Raw genomic sequence first — 22,771 nt, 5'->3', positions numbered from 1 at the left:
GACAGGAATCATGCCGAAATCAAGCACGACATTTTTCTTCCTCTTAATCAATCGATTTTAAACATGTATGAAACTAAACGATTATATTTCAATTATTGAACCGCATTTGTCGATTTTCACCCGTAATATATAAATATATACATATATATATATATATATGTAGGAGATAAAACTAAGAGATAAGGCAGATAAGTTGACTCAAATTCCTAAAAGGAAAAAATATCACAAGTCAAGTTGGACTCTATCACTCCAAGAAAATAACCTCTACATAAAGAGTAACTCATTCACAAATCTGACAGGTTCTCTCCACCAATTCTCTAGAGGACTTTCTTGAGACTAAATTCTTTCATTGTATTAAGCGATATGTGAGATTATGAGATGTTGTAAAATCATCACCTCTTATAGTGGATTTTATCTCCAACAACCCGTAGATGTAGGTTTTGATGTCAAACAATGTAAATTTCTATATATCTCTTTCATTTATTTGTATTTGTTTATTTATTATTTATTTTATGGATGAATATGAAGAATACTGTATCAAAATTCGAATCACCAATGTAAACTGTGGATGACTCTTTATTCCTTTTCGATCTATCAAGCAATTTTTAGCATTAATATAAATAATTATAAAATAACGCACTTGAATGCATCGATATTGAAAGTTGAAATATTCCGTATTGAAAATATAGAATAAAACTCAAAACTTTAGTACAAGTAATGTAATTAGTCACAACGTACGTTCCTATCATTGTGAGATTAACCATATCGGCATTTTAAAGAGGTCCGAAAAAAAAAATCAATAATAGTATTTAAGAGGGAACAGAATTTTGCAGATAGTATTTACGACTTGACACAAAAATCAATGGAAACAAAATCATTGATTGGGTGATACTTTTTTGTAACGCCGACTACGTACGTACGTGACAAAGTTTCGGATTTCGAGCTATACTTTTTTTTTTTTTGTTTTTCGTGCCATGTAACTTCATACGGGTGCCGTTTGATTGTTTTCGATTCAATCAAATTTTAAATTAAATTTAATATTTAAATATTTAATTTTTAAAATTTTAAATTTAATTTAATTTAAATTTTGTTATACATATAATATTTACGGTATTTTTTAATTTAATATTTTTTTATATATGAGATCTACAACTCTTTTAACTTTTCATAAAAAAAATATAAATTTATCTAAATATTCAAATACATTTAAATTTATTTTAAATAAATTTTAAAAAGTTTACTCTATCATCTTAATTTATTAATATTTATAATATACTCAACTCAATGTGTAAACACAGCTTAATAAAATAGAATATTTTCAAGGTCATATTTGGATTGAGAAAATCTCTCAAACTTATCTTATCTCGTCTTATCTCATCTAATCATTATAACTTTTTAAAATTTTTTTATAAAATATAATAAAAATTCAAATATTTAAAATTTTAAAATAAAAATAATATTTTATTTAATTTTCATCTTATCTTATCCTTTAATTATTATCGATACCGATACGTCCTATTAATAAAGCGAAATGTTTCATCACTTACTTGAGTGCGCCGGATTTTTAATCAACCTTGAATTCATACGAACTTAAAAAATGCTTATGTTTGGCCACTCAGCCATCATTAAATTTGAACAAATAAAATTTATAATGTATCCATACATTAGTTTTTATAAAGCAATGTCAGGATAGTCGGGATTTTACTCCGGCCACCGGATATCAATAAAAAAATAGCCAAGAGGACTTGAAATGTCAGCCAAAACAGATTAACAACGAGGTGTTATCTATTTATATTATTCTCTTTCCAAACAAGTTCATTCAAACCCTACATTAACCAGGGAAACAGATCAGAGAATCGCAGAGGGCCGAGTATTCAAGCACGATGGTATCATTTATCTGTTTCGGAGGACCCGACGAAGCTGAATTCAGGACTTTGCATCGTGTTATCACCAACCGATTCTGACTCCTCTCCTCTATCTTCTGATTTTTGTTTCTGAAAAATTAAATTATTTTTCCTTTTTTAAATTATCTCCATCACTCTAATCTAAACGATGAGAAATTTCTCAAAAAACCGTGAGATTTCGGGAAAGTAACTTACCGGTGACTCCTCTGCGTTGATCTTCTTCACTTGTTCCTTCTCTCTGAGTGATCGCATTGGAGAAACAAGCTGATCCAAATAACTCCAAAATTAATGATATTTAGTTTTTAAAAAGGGGAATACATCAAATTTGGAAGACGTTGCTTCCTTCTTTACCATAGATTGAGTTTGGAGTTGATTCAGTCTGTACAGCCTATCAACCTCGATCTCGAGCAATATCTGGATCTCCCCTCGCTCTTCCAGCTCCTTCGCCTTCCGCTCCAACACCATATCCCTCTCTTTGAGCATCTTCTCCGTTCTCTCTTTGTCCAACCTCAGCCTCTCGAGCTTTTTCCTGATCGCGCTGAGCTCCTCCGCAAGCGAGCCGTCCAGAGATTCGATCTTCGAATAGGTCGGACGGTTCTCCTTGTTAGCACGGTCGTCTGGGAGGACCAGCGAGATCTCGATCCGTTCGTGTTTGGGCTTGGACAATGGGGAGCCAATGGCTGGGTTAGCCGGAGAGTTCTTGGGTTGAAGAGGTCTCCGGCCGAATTTTGGCCGGAGCTTCTGATCTCCTGAGACAAGAAGACGAGCCGTTTGCATTGGTGAGGGTTGAGGCTATTGGTTGGGGAGATGTGAGGAGAGGTAGAAGAGGGGAGTGGGTTTGAATTTGAAGGTAGGCGAAAAGCAAACGGCTAGTATTTTAAAATAAAAGGAAGAGAGAGCGGCGGCTATCCTATCTATAATAATTGCTTTGACCGGTTGGGCTTGGGCGTTTAACAGCTCCAATCAAAATAAAAAAAAAAATTGATAAACACAAAATATTTTTCATGATATATTTTATAATTATATTTTAAAATGAGAAATATTATTATAAAATATCATATAAAATAATATTATTTTATAAAAATATTCTCATTTTATATCAAGTATTATGAAAAGTATTGTGTATATATCTTTACTCAATCTAGACCACCGTCGCACCAAACCAGATCCATCGCTGCCACAACAGAAAAACGTCGTCACACCACCAAGCTCCGTTGCCCCATGAATCTCCGCTGCCCATGAGCTTGGTCCTAGAATGGTGGTATTGTGAAGAAGAATGTGAGGACTCTTGAAAGTGGATCTTAGGGAAAGCATCAATGAGTGCCCATTTGAAAGTGGAAGAGTTGCCTGGATTGCTTTGCTCATCTCACTGCTGCAAAGTTGCAAATAAAGAGAGGAAAACCACCACAGCTTGGGGTACAATGATCAGCTGTTTGTGGTAAACCGAAGCTATGCATTTCACTCCCCACCAATGTTCAAAAATAGGCAAATAAATTCCCAAGAGGTCACAAATGCCTATCACTATAATAGAACAACAATGAGTTCAAAAATCGATTTCACATAAAATGATCTCAGTTCAATCTAAATAAAAGAGTTCACAAATAGACAAATCAAAATCTATGAAAATCAAGTGATTCAATTACTACTCAACAAGTATGAAAATAAAACTCAAAATGGAGATTTGTACCCAGATTACTCCAGACTAAAGAATTCATTGTCGTCGCCGTCAAGTGATGGGTTGGTGCGGTTTGAGGAAATGGTCGTCGAGTGACCTAGCCTTAGAGTGATGGCTTGCGGCAAGCTGAAGGAGTCATCGTCGTCCTAACCTCACCGTCAAATGGAGGGTGAGAGTAGAGTTATGTTTTTAGAGATGAATAAGCCTGTCGAGGAAGGCTGGGTCATGGTGGGGTCAACGATTTCGAGTGAGGAGGGTCATGAGGTTTCTAGAGAGGGGCTTTCGTGAGAGAGAATGGGAGACAGGGGCGATGAGAGACGAGGGAGACGTTGGGAAGCCTATTTTGTTTCTGTGGGGTTTTCATCTAAGCTTTAAGCACATGAGAACTAAGATGGAAATTAACATAAATTATTCAATGAATTGGTAACAATAATGATACAAATAAGTAGTATTTTTTTTCTTTTAAGCATTTGTGTGAGTGTTTTTTTAGTATTTGTTTTTTAAGCATTTATAAAAAAAAATACTGTTTGGTACATATTTCGGTACCCATCTTCGATGTCCTTGCGCTGTCCAATATTTATTAGATTTTAGAATTGGAAAGAAAATAACCCATCATCCTCTATATAAGTTTGTATTCGAGCTGAGCTAGAGAGTATGTGATGTACAATCTCGGCTTGTTTAAAATATTATCGAGTTGGGCTCGGCTGGTTTATAAGTCGAGCCCAAAATCTCGTTCGAGCACGACTCGTTTACTTGAGATGTAAACTCGAGCTCGACTCGAAGTTTGGTCTGTTATCGAGCCAAGCTCGAGCAGATGGGTGATTTTTTATTTTTTTTTCTAAAATAAATTATAACAAAATAAAATAAATACAGCTGCTAGTCGTCAGAGGCAATCATTTCTTTTTTAGAAAAATTTTATTTGTAAGTCTCACATCACGTACCACTTCTTTTGTTATTTTTTATTTAATTTTTTTATTTATTAAATGTGTAGTATATGAATAATAAATAAAAGAAAAAATATAGTATGTAGTGTGTGACGCTCGTGAATATCAAAGCTCTTTCTTTTAACACGGAGGATTGTCGTAAAGCAGCAAGCTCGGTTTTAAAGACACACCACACGTTGTCATAGAGCATGATGCTCTCGACAATCAAACATGAACACCCATCTCTCCACCAAAAAAAAAAAAAAAAACACGAAAAAAGGGGCCAGAAACATAATGATCTCGCGTATTACAACACTATCACGTAGATACAATACTAGTTTACAAAATTAATTCAACAAAACATGCTAAACTATGACCCTCAAAAGCCCAACAGCTTCCAATCCGTTCATTTCAAACTCCTGTAGGAACTAATACTAACTTAACCCATCAGGAACGGTGAAAATGCATGGTATGCCATTCGAGTAAAGACAGGAGGAAGAGAGTCTATGTATGTATCTACATAGGAGTTGGCAGCAAAACCATAAAGATCATAAAAAATCCATCGGAAGCTCCCAATCATCCTGAGTTGCTCTATTATTTTCTTGGAATCTCTGGTAACTATGATTTCTTTTTATACCCTGACTGTCTTCAGATCTAGGAGGTCTTTCAAACGGATATTCTCCAAGGTCATCTATGGAAGTCCCCACGCTTTGGGTGCCCAAGAAACCCTGCTTAGGCAAATAGAAGGATTTAGTTCTTGGAAATTAGACACAGAAATTTATAACCATCTACTGGGGAAGTTCCCCATCCACCAAAACACATAATCTGGGTAGGGGAACTTCATGAAAAGCTTTTGGTTGGAGAATATAACATGTGATCCTCTCTTTAAATCATTACTACAATGATTTCAAAAGGAACAAAAGGGAAAGTATAGGACAGGTGCACTCCGTAAGTTTCCCAAGCAGCTCATAGAAACAAGACACGATTCTCGTTGTGGCAAAAGGAAAAAAATATATTCATATTCAGTGATCAGTAGGAAATTCAAGTGACAAGATCATGGACGAGGAGACAATTTTTGTGCTTCAATGCATGTCTTTACATGTGTGTATGCAGTGATTAAAAGGATGCCAATCACTTTGGTGGGATGCAAGATTTTAATCATCTTGCAAGTATCCAATCACAAATAAACCATATCAGAGAGCAAGATTGGCAGATTTTTTATGTATGAAAAATTACCTTTGTTAGTCTCTGTATGCGTGAGGCTGCAGCTTCATGCACAACAACTGCATCCGTCATAACTTCCAGCACATCCTCAACAAAGAGAGCATAGGTACTAACCTGGAATTACAAGCAAATTGCATTTGCATTTCATCAGGAACAACTTTCAAACAGAAGGTTCACTTTCAACTAAGAAGCACCAATACTGACACGAGACATGGATTCGACACAACAGAGACATGCTAGTATGACACTTCTTGAAAAACTAGGTATGGTAATTAACGAATCAATACACATACATTTTTATTAATATGTTATATCAACTTTTTATTTGAAAATAAATGGCGAGCACCAAGACGTTAAAAAACATGTGTAAAACTATTATTCTGGCAATAAGAGACAGGAAATAAGTGCATGATATAAACGTCATTGCTATTTAGCTTTCGAAGATATCCTCAAGATACACCATTCAAGAACATACCTAGGATAACAGCAAATAATTAGCTAAGTTGTCTTTCAAAAATTATGAACTTAGATCCAATTTCTCTAATATTTGAACATGATGCATTTATAAAACTTTTTTTTTTTTTGAATTATCCATGCTCCCTAGATTGTGATTATGAGATATGTATACCGGATATGAAAAACCAAACATGCAACTCAAAATCATTCCAAATAGTAAACAGTAAATTGAAATCAATCTGCACTCAAATGTATGAATTTGCCTTTTTATTGCACATACCAAACTGGATGGAATAATCGAGATTCCAAATGAATCAAGCTCCAATGATTCAATGGCCCCTGAATTAATGTTAAAACTGTAACCCCGAACCTACAAATGTAACATGTGAGATATAAGGTGAAGGGTACTTCTAGAGCGTCCTTGATGAAGAAAAGGAATTTATTGGTGAGGGGGGGAGGCTATGGAGAAATCGGACTCACCTTCCCAATATTCCGACGACCAGGTGTTACAACTTTGTATCCTACCTAGCAAGCATCACAAAATAAAATATCAAGAATTAGATGTTTCTCTAAAATAAAATATTCTGAAGAAGCTAACACCAATTCGGTTACTTGCTGCCATACCCAGAACTTGGGGTTTGCAGGAGGCCATCGATGTAGATGGTCCCAACCTTTAGTATTTAGAAAACAACTCAAGAGCCCACATAGGTAGATATCGGAATGTCACAAGTAATGATCCTAAGGAGAATTTAATTGACTTCTTTCCACTGGCATAAATAAAATAACTAAATGAGTTAATGAGTGAATTACTATAATACAATGGAACATGTTATGTTCACCAAGACAACCAGATCTTAAAAGGAGAGCCATCCATGTTTTGGCAATGCTTAGCCCTTTATATTCTGAAATTTCTGTAGAGGCTCTACCTAATTGTTTCACCTATGATTTGATTTAGGCACAAGACAATATTAAGTTTTCCAAACCTTTTGTGCATATCTCATACACGTCCTTGTATTAAGAAATTTCTCTCTTACAATCTGAAGGAGACTAAGACAGTTTTTCTTACTTGATTTTATTTGCTTACTCTTTTATTTGCTCAGACCACAAATGACCATTGCATTTGTTGGACAAAGGTCTCTACAGCTCAGCCGTAAGTATTCATGCCTCAATTGTTTCTAATGAACAGCCTACCAGATGAAGGATCCCCATACCACCCACCTCCAAAGAGAAGGAAAACGAGGTTTATATGATCATGTCAAATAACCTGTTTATTTTAGTAAGGTTGAATAGAAGAAGAAACAATGGAACATACCAGGGTTTCCAGTCCAACCATTTTAAACTCATTCTCCATAACACTTTCATCCTTGACAAGAATAACATCACCAACCTGAAAAGAAAAACAGATTACGTAACCTACATAATGACCAACAATCTCCAAAAACTACAATAAAGACAGATAACAGGAAATGATGGTTTGCAGATCTAAAGGGTACCAAGTTCCTTCAAACACAGGAGACTGATACATTTATCCATTTTGTGCGAACTAGAGAACTTTATTCAATACGGTGAAAGACAATGCTTCACATGCCTGTAAAGGAACATGGCACTAGACCTAACAGCAACCATACCATCATGCCACACCTTTTGATATATCAGACCAGATATGCAGAAGACAGAAAGTGAAAGGGCCAGAGCAAATGACCAAGAAGAGGCCATGATCTTAAACCATGTAGGATCCAAAAGTAACCAGCATAGATTTATCATCGTCCTTACCAAGTCACCATTTTATTCCACAAAGTAAGAGAAGAAAGTCCATGAAATCAAAATGAAGAAAATATGTAACTAACAGGCACGACACGAGCAACTATTAGATTTAAAACTACAAAATACAATCTAAAATGATAAAAGACAAGCGTACCCGTGGCCAAGACTTATCTGTGTCGAGCAATAAAGAGAAAGCAAGTGAATGAACCCAAAACTGATTATATACCTGGCTGACATCCTCAAATAGAAAAGTTTCCGATTCCCCAGAAAGCAAATTTGGCCTCACTTGTACAAATAAAACCACCCACTGAAAATAAAAATATCTCAGCAACGATTAGCAAAGTACTAGCACAAATATACAGCTTAAGCCTTAAACTGTTATTATGCACTCTATCATCGCTTACAGATGTGATGTCCACCCAAAGCTCCGAGACGAAGCCCAAGCTAAGAGCGCTTCGAATGCTGATCACTTGCTTTGCCACCATATTCGACCGCCGCACCATTTGTCTACCTTTCCTCAGTGCCACCCTTCCATTGATCTGCTCACCAACTTCAAGCAAGTCCCTTTTTTCTACACTTTCCACACTTTCCTCACTCCTCGTATTCCCCTTCGCACCCTTCAATTCAAGGTAATCGAAAGCCGACGAAGCAGCTTCACCACTAGCGGAGTTATTTTCTCCTTTCTCCTTAAACCCCAATTTGTCATACGACTCATAATCCTCGGATTCAAACACCTTGCTAGGATTTCCACAACGGGATATGGCTAGCCTCGGGGACTTTCGGGCATGGATGTACCTAATCGGTTCGTGCTGTGGTCTCCAGGCTGATGTAGTGAGCCCGGCTTTCCGATATTTAGTGAGAGAAAAGGGTAGTGGGCTCGAGGGAAGACAGTCACACATGGCGATGGTGGAAGCCTAGGAGCTTTTGAGTTCCACAGAGTTTCACCGGCAATTTGGAATGAACGAACGTGATAGAGCGGTTCAAGAATTGCTTCATCCACGAAAAACATTACAAAAAAACTCGAGATAGATATTTGGATTGAATTATTGAGTAACTCGCACGTTATAATTGATTATATACTATTTATTATATTATTTTTATTTTTATTGGAAAACTATCTTCAATATTTAAAAATTTATACCTAGTGTATAGACATTGATATCATGTAGGGGTGGGCTCCGACTCCGACTCCGACGGAGTCGGAGTTGTCATTTCCGACCTCCGACTCCGACAAAAGTCAGAGCCAAAGTTCTCCTCCGACTCCGACTCCGAACGTAGTCGGAGTCCGATTCCGATCGATCGGAACTCCGAACGGAGGTCGGAGCTCCGACCTCCGATCGGAACTCCGACTGGAGTTCGGAGGGAGTTCCGAACGGAGGTCGGAGCTCCGACTCCGAACTCAATTTCAGATTTTTTTTTTATTATTATTTAAATTTTGTTGTTCAATTTCGTTTCAAATAGTGGGCAACATATATATATATATTTTTAAAAGTGAACCATCTACAAATATTTGGTTTATAAGAGTTTTCAATAATTTAAATATTCGTTCTGATTTTGATACTGAATTTTGATTATATCTTTAATTATGTCCGCCTGAAATTTAGCATTAAAAGTGCTCATGACTCATGAGTTGAAAATTACACAAATTTAAAATTTTATAGAAAAAGAATGATGGTACGAATTTGTATAATTCGATTAATTTCAGTTGGATAATAAATTATAAACTTTTGAGAGAGGATGAATAAGTACTAATAGAAATTATAGAATAAAGAGTACTTATCCCACGTATTTGCTCGGGATATAAGTACATAAATATAACTATATAAATAGTTTAAAAAGTAAATAACATGTATGATGCAGCCATAAGTTATAACAGTCTCATTTATAACGTAATAACAATATGACTCAGTCTTGAAATATAACTACATAAAAATTAAACACGGGTTTCACTCAAACCCCAATGTTCCATTGGTCACGCCTAAAATGAAGATAGAAAGTAGCAATCAATGGATGAAAAAAAATTGATAATAAAAAATTATATACGGTAAAAGAATAATTTGATTCTTACCAAGAAAGGAGGTTCTCTCAACTCCATCCCAACTCTCAAGTAGCGTCCGTTCCAAACTCTCAATCATCGGTAATTATGTTAGGGTTCACAATTAAATCTATAAAATCATAAAAAGTAGAAGTTAGAAACATTAAAAATAATTAAATCATCATTTAAAAGCATATAAACTTACCCGATTCAAGCCTATAGCTCTCGGCATCAACGCCAACGGTATCTAGTCCAATGGGCGTTTCACTTATCCAATTCTGTGTGCAAACGAGGGCCTCCACGGTTGACGGTGACAATGAACTCCGATAAGCATCCAACACGCGACCTCCAGTGCTAAATGCCGACTCTGAGGCAACCGTAGTGACAGGAATGGCTAGCACATCTCGGGCCACACGGAAAGGACTGGATACTTGGTGGAATTAACTTTCCACCAAGTTAATAACTGAAATACATCACTAGGTGCCTCGACAGCTTCCATAAAATATCGTTCAACCTCAGATGTACAATGCATAATATTCCTTGTTGACATGAGTTGATGATATTGCCGTATGACACGATTGCCTCTAACCCCTACAGATGGTCAGTATCACCTGAGGAAACTGTCGATCCTGTCGGCCTCGAATGTGAGGAGCTACCAACTGCGGATGAAGGCTGAGCACTAGTACTGTAGTGATGATATAAGTCATCAACATCACTTTTTAGCAATCTAATAAACTCTCCAGCCTTCACTGCGCCGAGGACGGAATTTACCCAAAATTCTAGAACGGCCAACTTAACTCGGGGGTCAAGGATCACAGCCACAAATAGCAATCTATTTATCTTCTCAATATTTCCCAAATATTTATCATATTTGATCTTCATCCTCGTAGCCATATCAGATAACAATCCAGCAGAGTCAGTACAACTATTTTCCAACTGGAAGTGAAGCTCCGAGAGCTCACTGAAAAATGAATTCGCAGTCGTATATTTGGATCTAGATAGTCGCATGGTTATCTCATAAAAAGTTCTTAAAAATTCAACAAAATAACTCACACTGGTCCAATCATGTGCGTCTGGCGCACCGAGCCCCTGTCCTGCTGGCTCCAACAAAGCATACCTCAGGCCCCCATCCTCGACCTCCATCCGCTCGAATGCTTTTTGGTACTTCTGTGCCACATCCAACATCATGTATGTAGAATTCCATCGAGTCGGAACGTCCAAGCACAGCATACTAGAACATTCAATCTTCAAATCTTCTGCTATTGCCTTAAACTTGGCAAGCTTTTGAGGGGAACCCCTCACATATCGTACAATGTTGCGGACTCGGGTTATGGAATCATGAACCTCTTTTAATCCCTCAACAACTATGAGGTTAATGATATGAGCACAACATCAAACGTGAATAAACTCGTGGGCCCGAATGACATCATCTCTCACCGTCGTGTTCCGCTTAAACCAATCAATTGCTGTTTCATTCGCACTGGCATTGTCAACTGTAATACACAGCACTTTTCGAATTCCCTAGTCCTTTAAACAATCATCCATCTTTGCCCCAATGGATGCAACTTTATGATCCACAATTTCTTTAAAACCAATAATTTTTTTATGCAAAATCCACTCACTGTCAATGTAGTGTGCTGTGATACACATGTAGCAGACGTTCTGTATAGAAGTCCATGTGTCAGTCGTAAAAGACACTCTCTGGCCAGTGGTAATAAACATCTTCCTCATCTCCTCCTTGTCCTTCACATGCCTCTTCATACAATCTCGCATCACTGTATACCGTGATGGAATGGGAAATTGTGGCTCAACAAAATTTAGAAACTTTCGAAAGCCTCTTTTCTCGACTGTGGTAAATGGCATCTCATCAGTAATTATCATCTCTGCAAGCATGTCCCTCAACATCTTCTCACTGTATTGAGGGATGACCAATTTCTTAGTCTGTGTACCATCAGTGGCTGTAGAAGTTTGGTAAGTGAGGTTGGTCTGATCAGTGGCTTGCAATCCCTTCACTATCTTATATCGTTGGCAACCATTTAGATGTGCTATTAACACACTGGTACCTTGCTTCTTCGAATGGCATCCACAAAGTGATCCACAATAATGACATCTTGCCACTGGGTTCGCAATTTCACCAGGAATTTTGGTGAAATGCTCCCATGTCCACGACCTCTTTTTAGAAGGTCGTGGTGGTTGATCTTGCTCAATGGGCATCTCCTCCTCCTCGTTGAACATATTTTCATCCTCTATATCAACTGGGAGTGGGAGTCGACTACTCGCACAAGATGTAGCTGCTCTAGATGTAGCTGCCCTAGATGTGGCTCTAGGGGTGGAAGTACCCACCGGTGTAGGAGTTGTAGCATTGGCATCCGCCACATCCCCTTGTGGACAATCATCTCCACTATGTCTAGGATCCATATCACAATCAATGAAGCTGAAAAAATTAAATTAGAAGCAAAAAATTAGTTTAAAAAAAAACTAGGCTATTGTATTATACAATAGGACATGTATTATTGTATCATAATAATACATGTATCGATGTATTATTACATTGAGGTTCGGTTGATGTGCGCTTGACTCAGACGAACCCATCTAGATGGGCGCTCGACGTGCGCTCGACGTGCGTTCGAGCAGAAGCCATACAGAGAGGTTCGCTCGACGTGCGCTCGACATAGCGCTCGAGCAGAACCCATCCAGAAAGGTGCGCTCGATGTGCGCTCGAAGTGACGCTCGAGCAGAACTCATACAGAGAGGTTCGCTCGATGTGCGCTCGACGTGGAGCTCGAGCAGAATCCATCCAGAGAGGTTCGCTCGACGTGCGCTCAACGTGGCGCTCGAGCATAATCCATACAGAGAGGATCGCTCGACCTGCGCTCGACGTTGCGCTCGAGCAGAATCCATACAGAGAGTTTCACTCGATGAGCGCTTGACGTAGCGCTCGAGCAGAACTCTTCCAGAGAGGTTCGCTTGACTTCCGCTCGACATATCGCTCGAGCCAATGTTTAATACAACGTGCGCTCGACACCTTGCTCGAGCGCAAGTCTTCAAAACAATATAAAATTCATGTTTTTGAGCGTTGTGTTGGGGACTATATTGAATATTCAATACACAAGAATCACAACTGCTGGCTCCAATTCATAAGAGACGTGCTTGAATTAAATTTAGGGCTCATAAATTTAGGGCTCATCGTAGGTGGAAGGCTGGAAGCTGAACAGAGGGACGGCGGCAGGGAGGAGCAACGACGAACGGTGTTCTGAAGAACGCGAGACGGAGGGTTCACTGGTTCAGTCACTGACTCACTGGGACGGGAGACGCGAGAGAGAAGTGAAGAAGGAAGAAGGAAGAAGAAGAAGTGAAGAAGGAAGAAGAAGAAGTGAAGAAGGAAGAAGGAAGAAGAAGAAGTGAAGAAGGAAGAAGAAGAACGCAAGGCTTCTTCAAGAAGCCTCTTCCGAACGACGCCGTTCCATATTAAGTGGAACGGTGTCGTTCAATAATTTTTTTTTTAAACCCAGCTCCAAAACGACGTCGTTTTGGAGCTGGGTTTAAAAAAAAAATTCGGAGTCGGAGTCGGAGTCGGAGTCGGAGCTCCGAGCTCCGACTCCGAATAATTATTCGGAGCTACTCCGAATTCCGACTCCGAATTCCGACAACTCCGACTCTGTCGGAGTCGGCATCGGAGCGGAGGTCAGACGGAGTCGAAATTCTCGGAATTCTGCCCACCCCTAATATCATGTAATGTAAAGTTATTATAAAATTAATTTTTTTTTATACAAAATTTATATTTATTTACTTTTTTTTCAAAATAATTATACGTTTACACACTTTATAATTACAAATATCATTTCTCCTATAATAAACCACTTTTGTTTTCCGACATTTTCTTTCTCATGTTTAATTTTTACACATCCTCGTTGCAGAGGGATGTCTCCAAAGCATGATTCTTCTTGCAGCCCCAACGGCATTTCCAAGTACAAAAGGAGTTGAAGGCCGCAAGTCTTGAGGAATGAAGGGATATGATGTTTGACGTTGAAGAAGATTTTGATAAAACAATTGCATATCCATCATTCATGTAGTCTGTCCCTTCAGGAAAAAGCTGCCAGAAGAGACTGCCGCCTCCACTCCCTCCCTTCTTCGTAGAGTTCAAGAGGGTCTTGTACACTGTGCTGAGAAGGTTGTCCCGGAATGACGGATTGTACCCAGGATCATTTGCAGAAACACCAAATTCAGTAAACACAACTGGCATCCCAAGATATTTTTCTGCGTCTTCTATGTGAACTTCCATCCATGACTTTGTGAATTGCAGAAGAGCATCAGAAATTGATTGTGAAATCCTATGTCAATGATTGTAATACTCAATCAGAAGTTGTCAGAACTATCTCCATAATAAGAAGAAAAAGGGGGAGCAATGAATGTTAAATAAGCTGGAAAGCTTATCATAATAGTTGGGACAAAAATCAACCATCTTCATAACATATCACATCCAAACAAGTATGCATATACGTATACCCGTGCACCTGTATACGGGTTGCTATGGAACAGTTAGATGTTTAACTGCTATAGTCTTGAGCTTTCATATGTGAACAGAGAGATCCTGATGTAGTGAGTACTCACCAAGAGTCTGCATAAATGTGAACAGAAGCGAAATCAACTCCAAGAACCTGATGGTTCCTAATGAAGTCAGTTCCCACTTGCTGAGCATGTGTATTTGGGTTGAACTGAACTTTGTTAGGTGTTGAGGGGCCATAAAACCCTTCCAAACCAATCTCCACCAAGTGTTTTGGATCAATGCTCTTCACATAAACTGCCATTTCTTGTATCCATGCCTAGAAAACAGCAAAATTAAATCACTTCAAGGAATGAGGCAATGAAGAGAATCTTAACTCAAAGGCTGCCTAGAATACAATACAAAGTTGTAAAACAAACCTGTAGTTTATCTCCAGAGGGATCCGAGGTGCAACGTGGCTCGTTCATTAGTTCCCAAGCAAAGATAGTGGGGTCTTCCTTGTAAGTTATATTTGTGAGTGTATTGATTCTATTAAGCACCGTCTATAATATCAAATCATCAAAACAGATCAACACAATTAAAATGAGTTTGAAATGTGCAAAAGATGTATGTGTTTTTCCTATATAAGGATCAAGGCCAAATTTTGTGGAGTAAGATATATGCAGCGCACATCTATCACTTGCTAATTTTTCAAGTTTGGTTAATATCCAATTTCAACAGAACAAATATGATTATGATAGTAGTGAGGAACTAGCCTTAACATGCGCCCTGTAGTAGCCCCGGAGAGTAGGATTGGAGAAGAAGTCATCGTCTGATGTTAAATTCAGGCCAGCAGCTTTTCCCCATTTCACATACTGTGCTTTGCCACCATATGCATCCCAGTTGTTACTTAATGACAATATGAGCCTGATCTTGTATTTCTTTGCTTCACTCACCACAAAATCCAGGGCCTACAACTCAAAAACAGGAAATCCACATCAGTTATGAACATTTATCAATTGCTATTAATTTTTAGTCACAATTCATATCGCTGATCTGACATTGATTCATTCTATAACCAATGAAGCAAAAAGGTCTATATGAATTCAGGCTGATCAGCAACAACATTTAAGGAAATAAAATCTTTGCTCAATCTCTCAAGGCAACAATCAGGCACTGCTGCTTTAAGAAGAAGGTGAAAACTGCCGGCTAAATTTGCGGCCTGGAAAAAGCTGAGAGTACCTTGAAAACTTCCTCGTCGTAGACCGAAGGAGATTTCTGAAGAGCTCGCCACTGTCCATCGTTAAATGCCCAGGTCCTACAAACTGTTAGTCCCACTGAAGATGCTTGCTTAAACGCATCGGTAACCTTTCCTCTGGTGGATTGATCCGCAGCAAATGCCATCAACCAGTAAGTGTTGAATCCATTAATATAGAAAGGTCGGTCGTTAACCACAAATTGGTTCCCTTGCTTCTCCACCATTTGCCATGCATCGTCTTCCATGGCCACCCACTCATCAATCCTAAACACATGAATTAAAACCGTATAGATAAATTTCATACTCAAACACGCACACATGTTCATCTAATAAAAGGTTCTATAAGCGTAAATATATGTTTCATGCGTGTGCGTGCCCGTGCATCTGTACGAAAATAGCTAGGAAAGCTGTCTAATTAACGGTTACCCATGTGATCTACTTCTGGTATGAAATGCTAAATAATTTTCAGCACCCTCCACCACGGTATCCAGTGGCTCCTCTCCAGTGGCACCAAATATGGTGGAACTAGAACTTCGAATGACAATCATAAAAATGACAATCCGAGAGATCATAATGTGCAACCAAAACTTTTTCATGTGGGTATCCATGGCGTTGGGTCACAAAGCCACATTTTTCTTATCTCATGGACGATTTATTTATATGTATCGATGTCTAAGCTGGTTAAAGGTTTATTCTTTAAAAGTGGCCCGCCAAGTACGGAAGGGAAGTGCTGAAGAATAGATCGAGTTCCTAGCTTTGAAGCCAAGACAATTTCGTTTCCTTCGCTATATCTATTGTCTTCAAATTCGTTTTCAGCTATGGCCTAGAGACACCTACAATTGAAGAGTAGAAGTAAAGTTGCAAATGCATTACTCCTAAGGTACGTTGGAGTCGGGGGCATTGAGTAGTAACATAGTGTGAATTGGAGGCAATTGTACCCATTGGATTTTGAAAAAGTTTCAAACTTTGGGAAAAAATCTTATTTGATATAATCTACAGCCGCACTACCCACCAAGATAAGAACAGGAAGGAACTTCAGCACAGGAATCCCGACCCAGAACTTGATCGGATCTGTGTGGGGGGAGAGAGAGAGAGAGAGAGAGAGAGAGAGATTTATGTAGTACCTGCTTGAGCTAGCAAGAAGCTACTCTGAGTGATCTGGAGAGATGGAGGAGGAGAGGCACCTCAGAGCTGTTATCAAACGAGACGAAAGGTCGGTGCATTCTCTGCGCAGCTAATTAATTATTAAATGTATTTTTTTATATTATACGTAGGATCCCGCAGATGATCAGTTACTACGATATTTTCAACCTCACCGCCATTTTTGAATATAATCAGAGAGCAAGATATTTCCAGATTGCCATGAATGTCGTATCCCAAATGACAGATCCCCAAAATAGGACGGGCTGGTGATCGTGTATATATGTATACAGTCCTTTTCAGACTTGTTTTACAACCTCAGTCAAAAAGTAACAAATCATTAAAACCCCAAATTGAAATATTCTCCGTCATTTTCTTTATCTTCCTAGATGTTTGTCTCCTTCCTTTGTCGTATTTATTTTCCCAGGAAAATAAAACAAAGGCCTGGGCAAGAGTCTGCATACAAGCCCATTCAGCTTCTAGTATCGTTGTTAAATATTCATACAACGCCATAGAAATAAAGCATGGCCGTGATCGTTGCCTTGAGAGATTGAGCAAAGTGGGGTTGACCAAAGCTATCCAGCCAAATGGTAGTGCAGAATAAAATTATTTTATTTCTAGATCAGTCTTTGGGAAAAGTAGATTAAAAATAATTCTTAGCTTGCCCAAGAATTTCAAGCCAAAATAAGAAAGAACGACATTCATCTAACAGTGGTATTTACATGCCATTTGCCTAGTAGACAGGAAAAATAACCAAAAAAAAAAAAAGAAGCTACAGCCCAAGCATCCATACTCGCAGCGGCATGTATACAAAACGTCGAGCAGCCTCTCACTAGATAGAAACATACACAGCAGTCAATTCTGACATTGGGTAGTAGAATCTACAATTGCGGTTATCCTCTTCTCCAACTGTGTCTTGTTGGCTCCTACATGCTTGTCAACTTGCCGTCCATCTCTAATCAAGAAGAATGTAGGAGTGGCTTTGACCTCCCATGAAGTGCTGAGCTCCTGTGACACCCACAAGCATGGAACTTTTACCATCAATAAACTTACCATAAGCTAAGGCTAAAAATACCCAACTAAAAGCATCTACCAGACACATAAAAAAAATCATCTTACGCTATTTCTTAATTGGATGCTTGTTTTCTGCCTTTCTAATAACATTTTTGTTGGGCATGTTTGTCAGCTGATATAGTTTGGCCGTAGGCCGGATGGTGACCTTTTATGTCCAGGGACAAGAACTAAGTTGATTGTACCAGGAGGAAGATCTACTTAAGTTGCACTAAATATCTTTTCTAAAGTGTACAACAAATGTTCGTTAATTACCGTTAGTTCTTCAACATCAATCAATAAGAACATGGCCGATGGGTATTTCTCAGATAATTCGCGGTAAAATGGCGCAATCATTTTACATGGACCACACCATGTTGCACTGAAGTTTGCAATTACCTGTAGAACATAAAGCCTCGATTAAAATTAAATTGAAAAAAATAACTGGGAAAAAAACCGCTAATGAAACGAATCAATAGAAAATTTTGTGGCAAAGCAGATTGGAAGTGAACTATATATAAGGTACAAGCAGATATAGGAACTCCCTCTCTCTCTCTCTCTCTCTCTCTCACATACACACACACACACACTCACACTCACACTCATACACACGCAGAGAGAGAGAGAGAGAGAGAGATTTGACAAGGATACTACTTTAATGTTCGAGTTGCAAGAAGATGCAGGGAGAACATGGGCATGTTTGAGCTCATGCATCCACAAAATGACTTACTAGAAATAAGATCATAATGTTACTTTAGATTAAATTGGTCAGAGTTTATGCAAGATGATCCAGACCATGAAAAGACTTCGTATTAGGAACACAAAATTTTACCCAATAAGGCAGGCTTCAAAAGCTCTTCTATAACGATACAAACAGAGGAGGTGTTGTTCCCTATATTTGCTAGGCCATTTTGATGGTAATGGATGGTAATCATACAGTCCATATAAGAGGTTAAGAAAAATACCCAAAAAGATTTTAGTAGGATCATGTGTTAAAAATCACTGGCAGGGTATCCTGAATAAAACTGAATACGGAGACTTCTTGATAATCAAGAGCTACAAGAGTTCAATTTGTTTGGTGAACAAGTATTCTATGCAAATTTTATGTCTAATGTGAGGATTAGTCGGCGCCCCCTTGAGAATCATGATATGTTTCTTGGACTGTGCAACATTTGTTAGATGATATCCATTGCCCCTTTGCCATCAGGTTCAAAAGCAATAGAACCTAAGAATTCAATAAGTAATTGTTACCAAATTCACAAATATGGTAACGCATAACTCGTCTGGAAATATTAAAATCAGTTCAGTGGGAGAGACAATGACTTAAAAAGACAATGAAGCTCCATTCATTGCACATGTTCACCATTCCTGCCAAAAAGTGAAGTGATGGAATACTTACAATCTTGCCATCCCCACTTGCTTCTACCAACTTTTGATCCCAAGATTCCTTGGAGGTGATAAGATGCACATTCCCACCAGAAAACTTGACATTCTCTTCAGAATCATCTCCATCAATTCGAGGCTGCGTGCATCATGAACATCATAACTTTCTCGCAGAACAACTTGAGGTGAACAATGAAGAACATAGAAAATAATATGGCATACACAATAATCACTTTGAGTCTATGAGGTGTGATAATTATTGGCATAGTTATGAACAATGTTTTCTTCCAGGCAGTAGATAAACAAAATGGCCTGCTATCTCACAGAGATATTTAAGTGGCCATAAACCATCTTCTTTTACTGCTGCATCGAATTCCAAGTCATGTGGGAGAGAATAAATCCATCAACGGTCATCATACAAATTGGTCCAAGAGTTACATTTTTCTTCTGAAATCTTTCTCAGTGCAGCGTTCTTGATAAGTTGTGTTTTGTTTGGTCTAGGCCTCACAGAGTATATACATGTTTTCTGATGCAGCTAGAAAAATGCTGCAATAATTACATGTTGCTGTGAAACTGCAAATAGAGTCTTAGTAGCTGATAAGGGAAGAATCACAGATATGAGTCTTAGTAGCTGATAAGGGAAGAACCACAGATATGGAATAATTTTGTGGTCAAAGGAGTCTCTCTTCTTATATTTTCACTCAAACTTCTATAGAGAAAAGATGCGTAACTTATGCTTAATGCTCTTAGATATTCTAGGCTGATATTTGTTAATTTCACAAGTTCCTAGATATAAAATTGAGATTCTGGCAAGACTAGTTTAACCCACCAATTACATTTCAAGTTCCCATAACGTGGACTAAGTTTGACCAACTGGATGCATCAGTTTCATGCTGAGACTTCGATTCTACAAGAGGTATTATACCTTTTTGGATAGATTACTCTTACACAGATTGAATTTGCACATTAAAGCAAACATGCAGTTCTTGTGATACTATACCATAAGTAGACAAAATGTAGGAGAAGATCATTCTTCTTCCTTTTTCCTATCTCCTTTTTGTTTTCTATTATACAAGCATTTCAGAGAAGCTTTCCACAACACTTACCTTACCCAAGCAAAGTCCCATATTAACGTATACAGCACAAACTGCTAAACTTAAACGGTACAAGTCTAGCAGTGCCCTGAAAGTTGAACAGTCAGTTAATATATAAGACAATATACAAACGACAAGCCAAAAAGTTCATCGCATGCAATTGAAGAAAGTCCATCACCTTACAAATAATTTTAAGTCCCTAACCGATAAATTAACTAAAATTCAATTACAGGTGACTAACACCCCACCCCCTTCAACTACACACGCAAAAATAAATATATAAATAACAGAAGAGAAAAGGAAAAATTAAAGGGTCGAAGAGGGCAGCATAAAAATTAAAAATTGCTCAGTCCCGGTAGAAATTTAAAAAGTTGAAATGCATGGGGTAGTCTACTTGTGATTATGAACCAATTTCAAAAGAAAAACCTATAACTCAGAGTCTGCATATTGACACAACTGGCATCATGTATTTGTATTGCAACAAGCATTACGCGAAAATTTATATAAATAAACAAGTGCTGTAATTTGTTATATATAATCCTAGAAATAAAACATAAGTCAGCATCATACAAGCAAAGCAAAGCGGGCATTGAATTAAGCCTCTGGTTGTCAAAGGAAAAGAAGTTGGCAGACGAACCAAAATCTAATTTATCATAGAAAAATAAAACCTAAATATATAATTAATCTAAATTACGGAAAAGCAAAAAAGAAATATATACAAAAGAGAAGCCTGCATGTTACCTTAATCTAGGCGATTTGAGTTGAATTTCTAAAGGAATTGATCGAGAAACTGTTTCTATCTGTACGTTATTTCTTTGCGTATAAAATAGAAACGAGAGAGAGAGAGAGAGACCCAGATATCTCAACTGACTCCTGAAATGCAAAAGGAAAATAAAGAGTCTCGAAATGGATTTACCCCTACGCCCGGCCGCCACATGCGGACTTACTACATACATCTGTGACTGATTGGTTCTCGTTAACTAACGGTCGCAGCAACTGACATGAAACAATTAAATTATAATTATTTTTTTATACATATGTTGATGTATAAACAATGAATTTATATATATATTTTTGAATAAATTATTTATAAGTTTATTTCTTGATACATCAAATACTATATAAAAAAGTATTTACATTTTAACTCTTTTTCATTAATATTATGAGAACAATAATTTTATATGTAGTCATTTTTGCATACTTTTTACCTACTCCACTAATGTGATTGACTGTCATAATTTTAATATAAAATAACTGTTTTGACTAATTATATCAATAAAATATATAAAAGATACGCAAAAGTGATTGTATCACACAACATCTCTTAGAGCAATGGCATTAATGGACCAATTATAATTATAATATTCTAATTCTCTTTAATACTATATATATAAGTTGGCCTAAAACATTAATATATTCTAATTTGTTCTCTCCTCTTAATTAATAATTTAGTCCGTTGGCCTCCATTTGATTTGATGCATTGGATATGAAGTTTAGATGCAACCTTATGTAACTCCTATTTGTGTACGTATGTCTTGCAGTTTTCTTTTAGCTAATTCAAAAATAAAGAAATAACTAAAAAATAAGAAAAATATTATTTTAGACTTTAGTAACTTAATTATGAGAGTTATTCTATTTTCAAGTCGGTGAAAAACACACAATCTATATAATTTAAATGGTAAGATTTAATTTGTAATATATTCAAATTTTATACTTTATCTTTCAAATCAAATTTAAGTACTTTACTAAGTATGCTCTATATACCGACTTGAGAATATAATTTTTACAAACTTAAAAGTAATCCAATGTGAGGTGTATTTGAAATAAATTATCTAATATATATCTAACATGCTTGACTAAAATGAAAAACTTTATAAACCATATTCTTATTTTATTACTATTCTAAAGGGCATCAGAGCACTGATATTGACTTAACCAAATGTTAGTGTCTAATCAAATTTTGGCTAAATATCTCAAAAGTGGTCTACATCTCAAAGGCTCTACTTTTGACCTACAATAAATCAATCATTTTTTTCAAATTTGATCAGCTACTATTCATCTTTAAAATAATATTTTATTCTAAAAATATTCTTAATAGTTAATATCTACTATTAGATAATTAGGTTAATAAAAAAATAGTTGACAAATAATAATTTTAGATAAAATTAAATTATTAATTAATATAAAGAATGTATTTGTAAAATAAAAAAAATATTATTAAAGTATATAATATAATATTATTATTTTGATTTTTAGAAGAGAAGTAGATGGTAATAGGGTAATAAGTATATCACTACCCAATGATGTACAAACTACAGGAAGTGATCCAGTGCATAACGGTGTAGCAAGTAAAATAACCCTCGCAAATCACAACCATGGGGT

General features: G+C 37.1%; 4 protein-coding genes across 5 annotated transcripts; all 4 read right to left on the bottom strand.

Annotated features, from left to right (window-relative positions):
* Window positions 1-1,751: 1,751 nt before the first annotated feature.
* Window positions 1,752-2,788, bottom strand: LOC108989985 (high mobility group B protein 6). The gene is made up of 3 exons (XM_018963780.2): window positions 2,256-2,788; window positions 2,100-2,168; window positions 1,752-1,994 (listed from the first exon to the last, which is right to left on the bottom strand). Exons 1-3 carry the CDS (start codon window positions 2,679-2,681, stop codon window positions 1,890-1,892), a joined length of 600 nt encoding a protein of 199 aa, XP_018819325.1. The 5' UTR covers window positions 2,682-2,788; the 3' UTR covers window positions 1,752-1,889.
* A 1,962-nt stretch (window positions 2,789-4,750) lies between these two features.
* Window positions 4,751-8,977, bottom strand: LOC108990031. The gene is made up of 7 exons (XM_018963873.2): window positions 8,351-8,977; window positions 8,173-8,253; window positions 7,495-7,569; window positions 6,663-6,707; window positions 6,463-6,552; window positions 5,739-5,840; window positions 4,751-5,230 (listed from the first exon to the last, which is right to left on the bottom strand). Exons 1-7 carry the CDS (start codon window positions 8,843-8,845, stop codon window positions 5,051-5,053), a joined length of 1,068 nt encoding a protein of 355 aa, XP_018819418.1. The 5' UTR covers window positions 8,846-8,977; the 3' UTR covers window positions 4,751-5,050.
* Window positions 8,978-13,739: 4,762 nt separating this feature from the next.
* Window positions 13,740-17,126, bottom strand: LOC108989998 (mannan endo-1,4-beta-mannosidase 6). 2 transcript variants are annotated; one of them, XM_018963820.2, is made up of 6 exons: window positions 16,847-17,126; window positions 15,707-15,986; window positions 15,241-15,435; window positions 14,905-15,027; window positions 14,593-14,804; window positions 13,740-14,312 (listed from the first exon to the last, which is right to left on the bottom strand). In XM_018963820.2, exons 2-6 carry the CDS (start codon window positions 15,965-15,967, stop codon window positions 13,880-13,882), a joined length of 1,224 nt encoding a protein of 407 aa, XP_018819365.2. In that variant the 5' UTR covers window positions 15,968-15,986; window positions 16,847-17,126; the 3' UTR covers window positions 13,740-13,879. The 2 variants fall into 2 exon arrangements, with proteins under 2 accessions (XP_018819365.2, XP_018819364.2); XM_018963819.2 differs by lacking the exon at window positions 16,847-17,126 and adding an exon at window positions 16,149-16,352 and having other exon boundaries at window positions 13,799-14,312.
* Window positions 17,127-17,461: 335 nt separating this feature from the next.
* Window positions 17,462-21,308, bottom strand: LOC108990000 (thioredoxin H-type-like). Its single transcript, XM_018963821.2, has 5 exons — window positions 21,131-21,308; window positions 20,402-20,477; window positions 19,312-19,434; window positions 18,189-18,311; window positions 17,462-17,870 (listed from the first exon to the last, which is right to left on the bottom strand). The coding sequence occupies exons 2-5, from the start codon at window positions 20,420-20,422 to the stop codon at window positions 17,718-17,720; spliced, it is 420 nt and encodes a 139-aa protein (XP_018819366.2). The 5' UTR covers window positions 20,423-20,477; window positions 21,131-21,308; the 3' UTR covers window positions 17,462-17,717.
* Window positions 21,309-22,771: the final 1,463 nt, after the last annotated feature.

The sequence above is a fragment of the Juglans regia genome, chromosome 4, assembly GCF_001411555.2.
Source record: "Juglans regia cultivar Chandler chromosome 4, Walnut 2.0, whole genome shotgun sequence".
In the NCBI taxonomy this organism is placed as follows: Eukaryota; Viridiplantae; Streptophyta; class Magnoliopsida; order Fagales; family Juglandaceae; genus Juglans; species Juglans regia.
Note: the sequence above shows the minus strand (reverse complement) of the source record. Positions and strands in the feature narration are given on the sequence as shown.

Coding starts and splice junctions, on each gene's coding strand:
- LOC108989985 (XM_018963780.2), bottom strand. CDS start 2,681: ATGCAAACGGCTCGTCTTCTTGTCTCAGGAGATCAGAAGCTCCGGCCA. Junction 2,169..2,255: donor AACTCCAAACTCAATCTATG/GTAAAGAAGGAA, acceptor TATTTGGATCAG/CTTGTTTCTCCAATGCGATC. Junction 1,995..2,099: donor TCAACGCAGAGGAGTCACCG/GTAAGTTACTTT, acceptor TTAATTTTTCAG/AAACAAAAATCAGAAGATAG.
- LOC108990031 (XM_018963873.2), bottom strand. CDS start 8,845: ATGTGTGACTGTCTTCCCTCGAGCCCACTACCCTTTTCTCTCACTAAA. Junction 8,254..8,350: donor TTTGGGTGGACATCACATCT/GTAAGCGATGAT, acceptor TTTTATTTTCAG/TGGGTGGTTTTATTTGTACA. Junction 6,708..7,494: donor TGGTTGGACTGGAAACCCTG/GTATGTTCCATT, acceptor GATGCTTGCTAG/GTAGGATACAAAGTTGTAAC.
- LOC108989998 (XM_018963819.2), bottom strand. CDS start 16,330: ATGGATACCCACATGAAAAAGTTTTGGTTGCACATTATGATCTCTCGG. Junction 14,805..14,904: donor CCTCTGGAGATAAACTACAG/GTTTGTTTTACA, acceptor GCTGTTTTCTAG/GCATGGATACAAGAAATGGC. Junction 14,313..14,592: donor CACATTTATGCAGACTCTTG/GTGAGTACTCAC, acceptor TCATTGACATAG/GATTTCACAATCAATTTCTG.
- LOC108990000 (XM_018963821.2), bottom strand. CDS start 20,422: ATGGGACTTTGCTTGGGTAAG. Junction 19,435..20,401: donor TGGGACTTTGCTTGGGTAAG/GTAAGTGTTGTG, acceptor TGATGCACGCAG/CCTCGAATTGATGGAGATGA. Junction 18,312..19,311: donor CAAGTGGGGATGGCAAGATT/GTAAGTATTCCA, acceptor TATGTTCTACAG/GTAATTGCAAACTTCAGTGC.